Source organism: Bolinopsis microptera, chromosome 4 (assembly GCF_026151205.1).
Source record: "Bolinopsis microptera isolate Bmic1 chromosome 4, MBARI_Bmic_1.0, whole genome shotgun sequence".
Classification (NCBI taxonomy): domain Eukaryota; kingdom Metazoa; phylum Ctenophora; class Tentaculata; order Lobata; family Bolinopsidae; genus Bolinopsis; species Bolinopsis microptera.
Window position 1 is genome coordinate 10455822 of NC_087075.1, and position 17215 is coordinate 10473036.

A 17215-nucleotide genomic window follows, 5' to 3' on the forward strand; every position below is an offset into this window, starting at 1 on the left:
CGTGCATTATTTTAATGCAGATCTCTTCAATCGTATTGTATATATGCACTTATATAATATCAATATGTATAAGTAAAACCGAGCAGTAATACAAATAAAACTAAATAGTATTACTTTTAGTAAAACTGGTGAAAAAGCTAAAGCCAAGAGAACGACTAAACTCAAGGAGTTGCAGCTGCCACGGAACTTTTACATCATCAAGCCGGTGTCTCCTGTTTCGGAACTGATGTAAATTAAAACGCGTAAAGTGAAGTGTGAAGTAGGAAAGTAAAGTAGGAAATTAAAGTGAAGCACTCAAGTACTTATGTAAAGTCTGGTCAGCTTACAGAATTATACTTACAGTTGTACTTGTAGGACCTTCATGAGGTTTTAGATTTAGATTTAGTTACAATCACATTTTATGTGTTTGTTTAAAACAGAAGTATCCTAGGAAGGTGTGCTATAAATTTTAATAATAAACGAGAGAACTGAGAAGACACAAAAAGTATTCTCAATCGCTATTATTGGGGGATGTTTGTTGCTGAGCTGTTAACATTGTGCCTGCTTATACTTTCCCAGTTTTCCTCCCGTCAAACTTCAAACAGATATCAATAATGACTAATGACTTGCAGTATCTGTATCAATATGTCACTAATGACTGATTGTAAATCTGTTACTCCTAATTTAACTATAAGTATAACCATCACAGAACACATGTTCTAAGATTTAAACTATTGAAGTAAATCTCTATAGTGACGTAACGTTGCCTGTTGGCGCCCCCCCCCCTCCTCGCTAAAAAAGCGCCCCCCCCCCCCTGTTGGCGCCTCCTCCCCTTTTGGGGGCCCCCTAAAATTATACCCAGACTATTGCACAAAATCCTCAGCTCCTCAGCTCATAGCTGATCAATTCCTAGCTACAAACCTCGAGTATGTTGAAGTCGGTGATGTGCGCATGATCCTGATGTACGATAACTTGGGGCGAGGTGATCTGATCTGGAACCGATATGTTGTAGCCGTGATCTCTCATGTTCATTCTGGTAATTTATTTTGTAAGTACAATACATAACTTAAGGGGGGGGGGGGGGGGGGGGGGGGGGGGGGACAATGGATATTTTTTTGTGAAACTTGATTTCGAGATAGCAGTTGACCAACAAACTAGGACCAGTGACCAAACTTTTGAGGGGGTCCCGGACCCCAACCGCCAAACGGTGCCCGCGGGGCAGCCACACCCATATTTGGTCCAAATTAGGCCCAATTTAGCCAAATACCCTGAACATGCCCAAAACCCAGATTTTAGGTGCTCTTCTTGTAGCTAGTGGTCTCTTGAACTCGTATATGAAATTTTATCAAGATTGGACAAAAAATGACTGAGTTATGGGCCAAAAACCATATGCCCATATTTGGGCATACGCACCAAATTTGGTAGATTTCGTCCCATAAATTGAGCAAATATCAATATTTTTGAATGAAACTTACTTTATAAGAAAGGTAAGCCTAAACTACATATTCTCTGTAAGTTATAGCTTTATATTTGTTTAAATGTGGATACTAAGGCGAAAAAACCACAAAAAATGAACTAAATTGCCCGTATCTTGGTTCGCGATATTCGCGGAATTGATCTCATTAAAATTGTAACAACTCAATCAGTTTTCAAAATTTTTGCATGAAATTTTCGGAATCGACTTAAAATCGCATTTCCACCTTATTTTGAGAACAGATTTTTGATTTAGGCCTCCAAAAAATTTGGCGGCCAAATTCCAAAATTTTCCCGGAAAAATTCAGAATTTGGCCGCCAAATTTTTTTGGAGGCCTAAATCAAAAATCTGTTCTCAAAATAAGGTTGAAATGCGATTTTGAGTCGATTCCGAAAATTTCATGCAAAAATTTTGAAAACTGATTGAGTTGTTACAATTTTAATGAGATCAATTCCGCGAATATCGCGAACCAAGATACGGGCAATTTAGTTCATTTTTTGTGGTTTTTTCGCCTTAGTATCCACATTTAAACAAATACAAAGATAGAACTTACAGAGAATATGTTATAGTTTAGGCTTACCTTTCTTATAAAGTAAGTTTCATTCAAAAATATTGATATTTGCCAAATTTATGGGACGAAATCTACCAAATTTGGTGCGTATGCCCAAATATGGGCATATGGTTTTTGGCCCATAACTCAGTCATTTTTTGTCCAATCTTGATGAAATTTCATATACGAGTTCAGAAGACCACTAGCTACAAGAAGAGCATCTAAAATCTGGGTTTTGGGCATGTACAGGTTATTTGGCTAAATTGGGCCTAATTTGGACCAAGTATGGGCGTGGCTGCCCCGCGGGCACCGTTTGGCGGTTGGGGTCCGGGACCCCCTCAAAAGTTCGGTCACTGGTCCTAGTTTGTTGGTCAACTGCTATCTCGAAATCAACTTTCACAAAAAAATATCCATTGTCCCTCCCCCTTAAGGAGATGTTTCAGTTCAAGTCGCCCAGAGCCTCAAAACTCTAAGTACCCTTATCTTAACCGTAACCTCAGGGCTGGACAACTGGAACTGAGCGGATCTGAACAGCTGCACCAACGACACTGATCAACAAGTATTTACAGGCCGTTGAAATATTATTCAGCAGACCAGCAGCCCAATTTACGAAAGTACAATAACGAATAATGACAAGTACGGTTGGGCTGGACGACGGTTACCAGGTAGTAATGTTGGACAGGCTGCCGCGCAGTTGGTTGGTGATACAAAAGTAAGTAAAATTATTTTATTACTATAATTACATGGCTATCTTTATTCTTTATGCCGTATTTATAGGAATTATAGGAGGGATTATGTAGGGGGGATCCTCAACTACAAGTCAAACCAAAGTTTGGTCATTAGGGATCATTCACATTACGTAAGACAGATTAGAGAGAGTGGATTTGGAATTGCTTATTGCAATGATTTGGCTGAGTGTTGAATTTATTACGGATAGGGTTATGGGGTGGTTTAACATGGCAACAGCTATATGACGTAACATATATGAACGATTTCTTATATAGGAACAGTACAGGCTCTCCGTCAAGCAAAAGTTCGACGTAAGTTTTGACTCTGTCAATATGCCACCACGGATTACAAGCTGGCTTCACAGTTCACGTAATCAACAGCAGTTACATTGATAAAACCAGCTGGTAACCATGGTAACGTCGATACCAAACCACCACTTAACCCGTGAATTGTAAATTTAGATTTTGGGTTCGAGTATGATTCAACGGTAGTTTGGTCTGCGCGGAGCCTTGCCTAGCTTTAATCATTTGTTTAACTAATTATAGTGACACAGTAAGTGTATCCAACGTGGCTTCATCTAGTTAGTCACACAACCAACGCTATAGATACACTATACAGTGTTTTATCTATTGTCATGAGTTACACTTACACCTTTTCTTCACGCCACGTTTCATATTTATTCAGCGTAACAGCCGGCTAATAGCCGGCTAATATCCCTCTACCAGCCGGTCGGCATCGCATTAAGTACCTACTTGCCTCATAAATGACTCCTTTGTCGTATTTCAATTTACAGGAATAAATGTTACGAAGGACAATATTTCTATAAAACTTTACGGCCAATCCCAGTTTTCCTCATGGCCAAGTGTCACCAAGCTTGGTAAGTGTACCGATTATCATAACAATACTCGAAACTTCTGACGTTTACAAGTTATCGTTCTGTTCATTGAATAAAAGAAAATGAAGACTTTATAGTCTTCAATGACAATTCCGTAATCGTAAGGGTTGAGATCACCTTCGGATTGCTGGTTACCTCTAGGTTTTGTCACCATGCGGAGGTGGAAAAGGTGCTCCACAATGTCATAGTTTTATAGAGACGCTGAACCTAAGCTGCCCACAAAAGGATAGCATGAAGATGCTCTGCTCTGGGGTGTGGCAACCCTCCAGGAAGGGCCGATACCGAGGAAATCTATGAGAAGGATGTAAATTGTAAAGTGGCAAGTGGAATGAGGAGAAATGATGGTATCTACTACTAATAATACAACTGCTACTACTATTGTTATGACAACTATGATAAAAGTTCCCTTATGTTTGAAGTCTTATAACATGCGTGATATAGGTACATTATACATTATACATTATACATTGTACAGATTACAGATTACAGGGTGATCATTGATTATGCATCATCCTAAAATTGGTTCAGTAAAGATCATCTTATCAATTAAAATGCAGATATGAACCAGGCATAGCAACGTACACTGTACAGCTGAATTCGCCGCTTTGATTCGATCGTTACGACATAGTTTACATTTGTCATGGTTCATTGAGCAGCAATCAGACCAGTAAGTACGTAAACATGTAATAGCCAGGCTTATAAATATATCGAGCACGAGTCGGCAACGAGAGAGAACTAGTAAAGAAAACATTTCCTGTCTAAATACGGCAATATATTATAACGGTACTATCTGATAGGCTTGATACTCAAAACTATTTATAGATTTATCTGATAAATTAATCAATGCAGCTAATAATAACGGAAGCAATTAAATAGATATTGGTATCGGTTAATGTGTTGTTAAAAATTCGCTCAATACTTCAATAACTTTAAATTTAGTGTTTTCTTTAAGAGTGACATCTGTAATAATTTCTACAGAAACAATTAGAAACGGAATTACTGACGAAAGCTGCTGAAGCACTCAAACAGTGCAATGGCCTAAGCCAGTGTAACTGTAATGGCCTATAGTAATACATACAAGTACAGAATTTAATAGGTCATTCGACTTTAATTATTTTGATAAGTTCGGCCACACAAGCTTCAATGAAATGGCAACGGATTTTCTTCAGTTTAATTAAACATAATTTACGGTAAATTGGAATTTGGCTGTTAAAAATCTTACATTTATTTTACAGTTTGTATTTTAAAACCAGACTCCAGAGGCTGATTCATTCTAAAAATTCAACACATGGTCCACTGATCGCAGAGATAATAATAAAGATATACTAAAACTACTGACCAGTAGGTACATCATCTTAAATCCTTAAAATTTCAATCGTTACCTCACGAGTACTTGTTATAAGTACAAACCCTGCAACATCTGAACTGGAACAGCTCAGGACGTCTAAACATGAAGCTGCAGACCTCATGTCTAAACGGCCGACGCTCGCGTCTAGACGTACAAAATCACTAATTTACAACGCTCTTTAACAAGCCTTAATAAGCAGATTAACCACGTACTACTCCATCATTCCCAGGATCTGTATAACCAGGCTAGCGAGGCTAATCTCTCTGTAATTTCACATTCACTATCAGTTCACGTGAACCTCGTGCGTAGCACCCTTATTTCAACCAAATCTGGCTCATTAGATAAACTAGACACCCTGTACCACTACATGGCATGAGAAATCAAAACAAAGCTCTCAACAAAGTGATCCCAGGATCTAAATAGCCATACTAATGACTCTGCAATTTCACATTCACAATTCAGTTCAGGGTGCGTGCTGCCCTAGAACCTAGGACCCTTATTTTAATCCTTGCTATAACGCTCTTTATATAACCTACACCAGAAGATCAAAACGAGGCTCTCAACAACAAAATGATCCCATGATCTATATACCCCGTCCTCAGGCTAATCACTCTGCAATTTGTTAACAGGACAGCATCAGGGGGGACCGGTCCATCATCATGGATCATGAGGCAGATCAGGGTTCCGGGGAATCACCTGGGTGTGAAGACACAGCACGTGGGGCCACTGACGGCGTATTTTACCCTTATTGGGGGGCAATAATTAGGGGGATCGTTAGTGGAACTGGCCCTGAAATTTATCTTTATATTGCCTGCCTGCCTACCTGGTCGGCTTCATTGGCATGATTTTTGAGGTTTGAATGGGTGGAGCCGAAGGAACTGTGTCGTTGAGGAGGTGACAGAATGTTAGCCAATATTCATGCGATTGGACGTCAGAGCTTTACATTTTGACGGAGGACATAAAAATAGGACAGGACCAAGTCTTTACATGTAAAAAACGGTTGAAACTCTGGACATGCTGACATGTTCGTAACCTGAGCGGGATGTTGCTCCTTTATCCATATTGGACGTTCATGGTTTCATTCAAATTACCTAATTTATATGAAGATTATGTGGAGCAGACTTATACTCAATAACTTATAGAGTTTGTTTTTCAAGTACTCACCAGATTCACAAGTTGTTCTGCAGCTATTACGCTCGATAAGCACTTACAGACTTCACCAATATTGGGAAGGCGATGCAACAGCTAGAAATATCAAACTATGTATGCTTTGTCTCACGTAAAGGTCGTAATTATGTTTGAAATAACGATTACAAAGAGGAGCAACAACGTCGTTTGTGGCGGCTAGTCAATGTCTGCTAAGAAAGACCCAAAAGACATCAACGATAAGGTGAAAATATTGGCAATAGTCGAATTCTGAAATTTAGTCTAGCCAATAAACATACTAACATATGGATAACAAGGATTACATGGTTACTTGGGACAAATGATCCAAGGACGGGTGCCAATCGTACCTGTCAGAAGATAACACCTGAGTCAGTAAAATAGACGAGGGTGTCAAGTCTCATCGAGACCCTGCATCACACAGTGTTCCTCCCTTGGCTCAGCCTGCACACCTCTTATCACTGAGGTATCATTTATAGCATACAATTATATCTGGGCCGTACTTCCCAATTCTAACTAATACTCTGACTCTAAGTGTCAAGTAATCAGTCTTGTATATTCACAGCGTTGTCAGCATCAACCTGATCCCATATATTAATGGTAATGTAACTTGCTGCACTGTCAATATCCGCATAGCCATAATGACAGATGCACCGGTGCGGATCAATTTTAGAATTGACTCAAAGAGATGAGAGGAGTCAAAGACTGGTTTGAGATGTCCTATTGTGTGTAATTAAAAACTTCTTTGTTCCACATTGCAGTGTATGTGTACTCGATGGAGACTATCCAAAGGCCAAAGCCCCATCAAGCAAGGATGGTAAATGCGTTTTGGGGAGACTACGCGTAGGTACTACGCATACGTATTTCCCGATGATAAATTACGTATTTCAAATTAAGTTGCAGTAACGCGCGAAAATCTATATAATGGTATATAAATATTACATTACAGTATATGGAATCGTGGCCTAATTGGTTAATACGCTAGCTCCATACCAGCAGATTGCGAGTTCGAGACTCGGATAGGATCATTTTTTCCCATACTTTTTGGCAATTATGAATAACTAATGAATAACTAAAAATACCTCTGTAATATAACTAGCAAGGTGAAATGAAATCGTCATCCGGCCGAAAAATTTATTATAGCCGTTTTAAAAGTTTATTATAGCCGTTTTTTCTTTCCAGGCTGGATTCCTAGTCACTTTTTAAACTTATGCCACTAGGAAGTCCGTGTTAACCCGGTAACCGGTTTCAAAATTCAAGCAAGAGAGACTTGTGATCTTAGTCTGCGAATATTGTAATAGATAAAAATGCACTGGAACTGGGTCTCGGTTGAAAGTCTATTCCTCGAGGGAGGCATAACTGCTTTATAACCTGAGAAGCTCTGCTCTGCAGCAGACTGACTGATTGGCTGGTTCAGCATAAGAATAGCAAGTCGCTGCAGCGTTTTCATTCGAGCACCGTGAAGTCTCTAAAACGACTGTCAGTATTGCTATATTAATATACCACTGGGCCAGCGACGCACGCGCAAATATCACTAATCTGTAATCACGTATTTCGAAAGAGATACGCGCGTATTTTGAAAAATTTTACCATCAAAGAATTTAAGCGCCAAATTTTGCCGTATTTCACGTATTTCTTAGAATTTTTGAATACGGCGTATTTACAGGCGATTTTTTGACGTATTTACCATTGATGCCAACAAGGGAACCCGTACCAATTTTAGGGTCCTTTGTCAGGACTTTCAGCTCTTATAGTGCAGAACCTAAAATGAACATATCGGTATGCGGGCGCTAGTTCAGTAATTATACGTACAATAAGAAAAGTTATAATGAGCAAGGGGCAAAATGGGAACTTCAAAAGATCAATTGGGAGCCCATATTTCTTTTACTTTAGGCTATTACGTTCAAATTGGTCAATTACAATGAAATTATGCTTATTTTATATTGGACTGAAATATGTTATTTATACAAGCATCAACCTGATCCCATATACTAATGGTAATTTAACTTGCTGCACTGCCAATATCCGCATAGCCATAATGACAGATGCGCCGATGCGGATCAATTTTAGAATTGACTCAAAGAGATGAGAGGAGTCAAAGACGGGTTTGAGATGCCCTATTGTGTGTAATTAAAAACTTCTTTGTTCCAAATCAGTGTACGTGTACTCGATGGAGACTATCCAAAGCCCCATCAAGGGAACCCGTACCAATTTTAGGGTCCTTTGTCAGGACTTTCAGCTCTTATAGTGCAGAACCTAAAATGAACATATCGGTATGCGGGCGCTAGTTCAGTAATTATAAATATACGTACAATAAGAAAAGTTCTAATGAGCAAGGGGCAAAATGGGAACTTCAAAAGATCAATTGGGAGCCCATATTTCTTTTACTTTAGGCTATTACGTTCAAATTGGTCAATCACAATGAAATTATGCTTCTTTATTGGAATGAAATATGTTATTTGTACAGATTATTAGCTTTTTGATTATGAAAAACTATTATAAAAACTATTTTAACTTCTAAAAAGATGCCTGAAGTTTATTTATTTAGACTTTCGTATATTTGTAGATAAAAAGGTAAAAAATTGAAGACATCATTCAACTGAGAATTTAAACCATTCAATAACATTACATAATAATATATATTAGCAGACCCTTTGCGTGAACGAACGCTTAAAGTTAAACAGAGATGCCGTGTTCAATTTCGGTATACAAATTATCTCAATCACTATACACCGAACACTTGAGGGCGGAGGACACTTAAGGGCGGTACTTTCCTAAAAAAGTGGATAGGAGGGCGAATCACATGACTCACTTGAACATGGACAGAGTTAGTCCGGGTGAGTTAAAGCTTAGCAAGAAGAAATGGGTCTAATAACGTTTAAATTAGAAACATACTGCTGTGACAAATAATCACCCAGATTTAAACGAGGCACAAATTGAAAGATTTTCCTTAAATATCTCAGTCAACTCAGAAGCAGATTTTGGGGTTCGGTAATGTGCTTAGACCAATCAAACATTGCCTAGATGTTCATGTGACAGATACATGATCAACGGGAACCGGACACGAGGGCGTAGAACACAAGGGCGGTCGACACAATAGCGGAGGGCACGAGGGCGTACGACACAAGGGCGGTACTTTCTTAAAAGGGTGGACACGAGGGCGAACCACATGAATCACTTTAACATGTATGAACGGGTTTTTTGATGTTCTCAACAGTCTGGTTGAGGTAAAGCTTAGCTCGAAGAATTGGACCTACTCACGTTTAAATTTGAAACAAAACATAGTGATGTCACAAATAATCACCCAAATTTAAGCGAGCCAAACATTGAGAGATTTTCCTTAAATATCTCAGCCAACTCAGCAGCAGATTTTGGGGTTTGGTAACATGCTTAGACCAATCAAACACTGCCTAGGTGTTCATGTGACAAACTTGGCATTCAAAATATCGCAGTCGCTGACGCTACGGTTACCCGGGTTTAGATCAGGGGGAGTACGTACCAAAACGGGTATTTACTTTGGGTAGACGAATTTCACTGAGGTGTGTTCACTCAATTTCAAACCATCAATCCTCTCAGTTAAACTGTTAAAACGACCATCATTTAGGACGTTTTTTCTTCCGCCTTCGTATCCACCCTTTTAGGAAAGTAACGCCCTTGTTTCCTACGCCCTCGTGTCCTCCGCTCTTGCGTCTGCCGCCTTTGTTTCCTACGCCCTAGTGTCCTTTACCCACATCAACTTATAGAATGGCGTACAATAACTTATAAAACTTAATTTCACAATATGTATTGTAGTTCGTCGCATCAGGGCCTGGCACAGTTTTACAACTACTTCTAAGAGCATGAGTTATTTCATAATATTTGTCTTAAGATCTAACCATTGTAAGACCACTCCGTGCCTAGAACATGGTATAAATGATTCGCAAATTTTGAATGGTAACCTCACTATATCCAATTGCGAAATGCACTGTATGAGTGTATTCAATTATAACGACACAGGACACAGGGAAACTGTTCATGATCCTCCCAAATTAAATATTAAAGAGAACATGACCTTCTATTTGAGACACGATAATTTCTAAGTCAACTTCTAACTGATCTTCATTATCACTTTTATGTTGATTTTAATACTCTTGACTTAAAATGCTAATTTTGAAACAGAATGGAATGATCATAATGCAAATATTTGGACAATTGTTATCTTTATTTCAGACATAATAATAATATATATTGCACAATCATATATGATTTTGTCAGCCATGTGGAACGAGAGAGTCGAGCCAGGGAAACGTCACATCGAGTCACGTTCCAGCTGGATCCAAGTTGGGTTATCGCGGAGTAAATGAAATCCACGTACATTCGTATCAAACAAAGTTCTTTATTCCAGTAGGCTCAATTCACGACGCAATATAGGGCGAGAAATGATAATGTTATGCACGCCTTTTGTTCTCAAGAAATGTAAGTACATCCAAAAAAATAAATAAAGGTTAAAAAATATGCACTGAAATAACAAAACATTACGTTAGTTACCAGTTTTAACGCTATAAACTTATACAATGATACCTGGTAAAAACAGAAAATGGGTTATCCTCATTACATAAAAATACACTAGATTCTTATTTAAATATTACCAAATACTCAATGCTCGTAGAAGTATATCAAAATCCTTTATATATGGACTTAATTACATGCAAATCCTTAATATAGCCTATTGTATATTACAATTATAATCACCGCAAATATCCACTATCTGTTAAGCGTTTGTACTGTTACACATACAGTATGAAATCTATTACAATCATTAGTAGGCAATACCGCAAATCAAACTATCATATCCTCAAGATGTGTAGAATACCAACGAGAACAAATATATGAATAAATTGATTTTTGAACGTTGCAATTTTTGCTGGATGAAATGGACACAGTCATAAAATTTTAACACCAAATGAAATCCATTGTTAACGAAATATGAGTTGATTAAATATGGATTAAGTGAGTATGAATTGATCAATAATGAACTGGATAAATATGAAATAATAGATAATGCAATGAATTAATTAAATATGTGAATTTATACAAGACATTGTCTAAATAACTTACAGACACATTTTCGTCCTTCATATTGTAGTCTTGATACAATCTGCCCATTTTCTGACTGTTCTCTTTGATTATTGTTTTTGTCCAACTTCACTGTGCTACTGTACAAAATCTCATTAAATTTAGTCTGAAGTCGGCGAACATACCACCGATTAAAAGGGCCCACCGTGTCTCGGATCACTGCATGACGTACTGTAGCATGTATAAGATAAACTGCAATAACAAGACACGAATATTCAAAAGCGATTTATAATTATATGATTATTATATTTATATAACTTGTCATTACTATAGACCCTTGAAAAAAAATGAACACTCACTAATTATTATGCTGCACTCGTGTAATTTGAGTATGACCCAAGGTATTTTTCGGGTTTGTGTTATCATTTGTGGATCAATTGGGCGGTCCACACTTTGAAGAAATAATTCACATTTCCGTGGCACGGGTATGTAAATACTAAATACAACAAATAGAAAAATAGAAAATAAGGATACCGGCCGAAAATAAAGATACCGGCCGATCAGCTGAAACTATTCGTTTCCGTTATCATACGCTCAAGCCTTGCAATGTTAGCCGTGAAGCATACAAACTCACGTCTAGTCTACAGATTAAAATTTGTTAAATCTGCAGAGGAAAACCGGATAAAAATTACATTTTTCATGCTTTTATGTTTTAGTTGTAAAAAACACTTATAGGTCGGATCGCCAAACGCCAAAATGAACCAACAGAAAAGTCTAAAATTTTCAATTTCTGTGAGCAAAGCCCACATAGTTTGTGAGAGTAAAATTTCAATTTGTATCCGTAATAACATGCAGTCGAGAAGACTTTGACTAATCTAATTATCTGATGCTTTAGAAAAGACAATACGTGGAATGGCAAAGTAAATCTCGACCAGTTATTTAGTGGAGACGGAGTCGTTCAGATTATGCTAAATTACATATCAATCGGATAAAATAAGTTATATAAGTTATAATATAAGTTATATAAGTTATATAATTTTAGGACTTTTAGTTTTACGGTATTGATAATGATATTTACGGATTTTATGTTCTAACTTTTATAATTGAGGTCTGTGAACATACATTTATTCATTTACTTAAGGGCGAGACCCTTAAACCACTGGCGTTATAAATTCAATCCTTTGAGCATTACTCTTTTTAAAGCCTATGTTTCATGAAAATGTTTTACTTCTAGATACTTCAATTAATTTTTTGGATAATCTTTTCTTCTTGAGATCAGATTTTTAAAATTTCTATAATAATAATATAATAATAATAATAATATAATATAATAATATAATAATAATAATGTTTCTGTAAAATCAAATATATAGCCTAAGCAATTCCAAGGGCAATGGTACTGACAGAACCTAATAATAAATCGATACGAGCAAAAATAATAATTATTGATTATTGTCACAACGTTTTTTTGATAAAAGAGATTTTATAAAAAGTGTTAGCGGACGACATAACTTTACCCTGCAGGCCGGCAGGTGTGATGATAGAATAAATTGATATCAAAGCGAAAAGAAGTATTAGAACGTTTGTCGAGCCTCCCATAATAACAGCAGCCAGTATTGCATGTCTGCGCATATTATCTAACATATGCACATATTATTTTCTAAATTGGCATTTTCAGAGTTAGTTTTATATGTGTTCTGAGTTGTTATTTGTTATTGACGCAGGGTAAAACGTAGTCGCTGTCGCGGAGAAAACAAAGTTTACATTTTTTCCCATTAATATATTTTTTACCGAGGTATTGGTAAGCACAGCCGCACAGGCTCTAATGCTTTATTTTACAGTTACAGTGGTCTGGGTCATGATTTATCCTATAGCTCTATAGTGATAATGACCACAGCCCCCTACGAAGAGGAAGACTACAACGAACACTGAACACTGTTGATTCACTTTTCAATATAATTAAACTGCATTATTTGTATAATACGCTATAATTCAAATTGGAAGTTAATTGTGCAGCGGTTCAAAGTTTACCTGGGGACCTCAGGCTATTATGTTCATAAACATCTCGCAATAGAGATTTGGCGGAATGACAGGCTGAGCGCGGCCCAGTAATTAAAAGCTGAATGGCAAAAAATTACCTGTGTTTGCAGTTCTCACTTCTCAATGGTCTCAATAAATAACTACCAAGTGCCAGTCTTGATCTTGAACTAGGTATTGCAACTGAATTTCCAATAAACAGCATTAATGAAAAATGCAATAGAATTTAACTGTTGCGGCCTTATTTTTGAAACATAGTGCAAGTGAGCATGTAATTGACCAGAAGTCTCCAATTTATCGTAATTAATGCACATCAGATGTCACCAATAAAAGACACGGTTATAAAGTAATGGTGTTTATATATTTGCCATCTAATTCGAAATTAGTCACATCTAATTTGGAATTAGTCGCATATAATTTGATGGACATCTCAAGTTATGTTCAATTTGTTAATCATGATCATGTTACATTGTTAGCGTGACGATGAAAGCTACTAATTACAATGAACTGGGATCATATAATTAATAAAAATGTAATCACAAAACAATTTACATCCAATCATAACCAAAATGTTTCCTAGTTGCTTCCCCGACTAGGTCAGTGATCGAATTTGATTTTATGTTTTAACATGATTTCTTGTATTTAACAATGAAATTAAGCAAGTGAATTATGTTTGGAGATAATAGTGAGTGAACTCACCGTATCTCAACATTCCCCGTTGTTTTATTGTGTTTCAAAAAAATGTGTCAAAAAAAACATACATCTTTTATATTAAAAAAAATTCAAAATTGGGTAGAAAACACCTTAACACCGTCACCAAGGTCTCTAAATCAGCTGAAAACGTGGTCAATCAGTAAACATTTCTTGTTGGAAGCTTCCAAATCTTATAATTATAATTTATTATAACTAGATGCGAATCGCTCGCTAGGTCAAATTCAATAAGATTTTATTAATTATAGCGAAAATATTACGTTAATAAAATCTAATGCATGCAATTTCACTCAAAATTTACTTTTAATGATATATAATATTTTAGCAATTGATTAAAAATAAGGCTGGTAAAATGAATGTTTTATCTTTTAAACTTTCTTAATGAAGTCCACGACTAGCTGACTACTTAAGAGAGTCCAGGTTTCATATCTTTCCCCGCTATCAACTGTGTCATATTCCTCTCCGGAGGCACCAGGGAGCATTCCAGTCTCTTCGTCTGGCCATTGTCGTCTTAAACTAGGAGTTTCTCTGGTAAGTTTGCTCAAGACAACGAGCTGGTTTGTTTTCTTTGTTGCCGCTAGTTTGGTGAAAAGAACTGCCAGGAGAATAATCACATTCACGGAGAGAGCCCCGAACACAATTATCAGAGTCAGATACAGTTCTGAAAATATTTACACGTTAATAAATTTGTTATAAAGTTAGGCTACAGTAACGCCGAACGCGGTTGATGACAATAAATGGAACAAAAATAGTCAATGACAAACATTTGCCATTGACTATTTTTGTTCAAAATTGTCCAAATTTTAACACTGTTTCATTGATTTTGACCACAAATGAATTGATCGACCCGATAAAAGGATTTGAAAAAAATTCCATTTTTTGTCATCACCCGTTAAATTAGGTTATAAGAGTTGACTGGTTTGGATTATGATTTTAGAAAGATTTGATGTTTGTCCCATCCTCTCATACTTTGACTGTGCACTGAAAAACCTTTTTGGTGCCCACCTTTCTTAAGCGTTTAAAAAAAATGTATACCTGCAATCTGCATCACTTACAGTTACATATTCAAACTTTGAAAATCATACTGAATTTTATAGCAAATTATGTATCACGATTAGTATAGATGTAGAAATGTAATTATTGTTTATCGACACTATATCAACCCTACCAGAGAAAGTTATAAAATAACTTACTCTCGCTCTCTTTTTTGATTGGCAGTTAGGTTTTTTAGTCGCTGCTCCAAAGTCCAAGTTGGTCTTTGTTGCTGCTAGATCATGTTTGGTAGCAGCCAGCTCCTTCAAGTTGGTTAGTTCCTGCTTGGTAGCAGCCAGTTCCTTCAAGTTGGTTAGTTCATGCTTGGTAGTATCTAATTCCTCTTGAGTAGCTGTGAGAGAGTGTGTAAGAGTATCCACAGAGTCCTTCGTGTCAGCCAACTTTTGCTCGTTCTCCTGCAACCACATCATAATAGTAGTCAATCTCCCAATACATCCGGATGGGAAATTTGTCACTGATCCAGTTTTTTCACTTACTTACCAGTATCTCCTCCCAACTTAGAATTTTGATAGGGAAGAAATTGAATAGCTCCTCTTCAAAAGAACACATGTCAGATGACATTTTTTGTATTTCAGATGAACTTAGGACTGTACTGTAAATGTTCAACTTGAACATATCACCCCAAAGATGTATTTGTAAGCTGAATTTCTTGTATCCGGATCCTGTAGTTGCACTGAGTTTCCCAAACTCATCTTCCCACCTGTCTTTAGCTCCTTCTCCGTAGTAGCTCCAGATCCTATTACATCTCCATTAAGGTAGACTGTGACTTGTGAGAATGTAGGTCGCGGTAGTCCAGGTCCAGCAGAGGTGGTACCACTCATTATTTGGAACATTGAACTTGTACTTGAGATTGAGATTAGTACCTACCACCCAGTTGTATAAGCCGTCAGAACCGAAAATTATTTCGTCAGAGTTAAGATTACTGTAGTGCAGCACAAGTGGTTTTTTTGCATCGAATTTAGTCCTAAGCCAAGTGCACACAGAAAACTGTGATGTTGATGAATCCATTATACCATCTGCCAGATCTATGTAGTCCCCAACTGTTTGTGTGAATTGGAGAATACTTTGCTCCCCGGCCTCAGAATGGACATGGGAAATTATAGCAGAAAAAAAGATCAGGAGCATTTTGTCGAAGGCCGGTTCGAAAATTAAATAATTTGGTACTCCACGTGTTTACACTTATACTTATAGCGACGAGCAACAAAACGTTTAACACAAAAAATATGACTTTTTTTACAATGCAAGATCGCCATCGCACATAAATTTCACTGCCATTTCACATTTTCTTCCCACGTTGACGTATGACTATGACGTATGTAAGTCTCGTGTCGTGAAACAATGCGGGCCCTATAAAATCTTCTGGCATCCAGTTGCAGCATTTGAGATATGATATCTAACTCTAAGTCTATGTTGAAACATTGCTTCTGATATTCTCTGTCCCATTTTCAGTTTTTGAAATTTGAAATTTCCAGGACCGAAATTTTACAGTTTTGACTGAATTTCTCACCTGAAACCAATTATTCAGTCAACTATGGGTAGCGGATGACACGATTAATTTGCTGGAAGTTTGATTTCGGTCGGAGGAAGCTCACTGCAGAAATCTTAACAAAACGAACGCGAAAATTCATATTTTCCAAATTCTGTCCCATTTTCAAATATGAAATTTTCTGAACACAAATTTGACTGATTGGGTGGATTTTTTGCTGATAGATCAATTAGTCAGTTAATTGATGATGATATGAAACCAAATTGAATTACTGGAAGTCAAAATCCCGAAGAAAATTTAAAAATCATATTGTCCCATTCTCTGTCCGATTTCCAGTTTTTGAAGATGAAATTTCCAGGAACGAGATTTTACAGTTTTGACTGAATTTCTCACCCGAAACCAATTGGTCAGTCAACTATGGATGGCAAATGACACGATCCGATTGAGGTGCTGGAAGTTTGATTTCGGTCGGAGGAAGCTATTAGTATAATTAGGGATACTTGACGATATTCAGAATATGATCAAGTGTAAACCAGTAAACTATATACTGTATATGGTTATATTTTAATTACAGGACAGCGTTGTAAGTCGAACCTACTGCTGTAGCTAGTCGCGGAGTCTAATTGTCATACCTCATGCCTCACTCCTCAGTTAACGGGAAAAGCCGCTGCATTAATTACGATAGAAATATTTGTCCTTTATAGATTTGAATACCTCTTTGGCTCAAATCCAAT

The 17215-nt window shown here is 37.1% G+C and overlaps 1 protein-coding gene across 2 annotated transcripts in view; it reads right to left on the minus strand.

Moving 5' to 3' along the window:
* The window catches only part of LOC134813948 (uncharacterized), a 45316-nt gene extending 44308 nt beyond the window's left edge, over positions 1–1008 (minus strand). For both annotated transcript variants that reach the window (XM_063821894.1, XM_063821893.1), the window contains exon 1: positions 901–1008. In XM_063821894.1, coding sequence (XP_063677964.1) covers positions 901–1005 — 105 coding nt within the window. In that variant the 5' untranslated portion in view covers positions 1006–1008. The remainder of the gene's footprint in view (positions 1–900) is intronic.
* Between the last annotated feature and the right edge of the window lie 16207 nt (positions 1009–17215).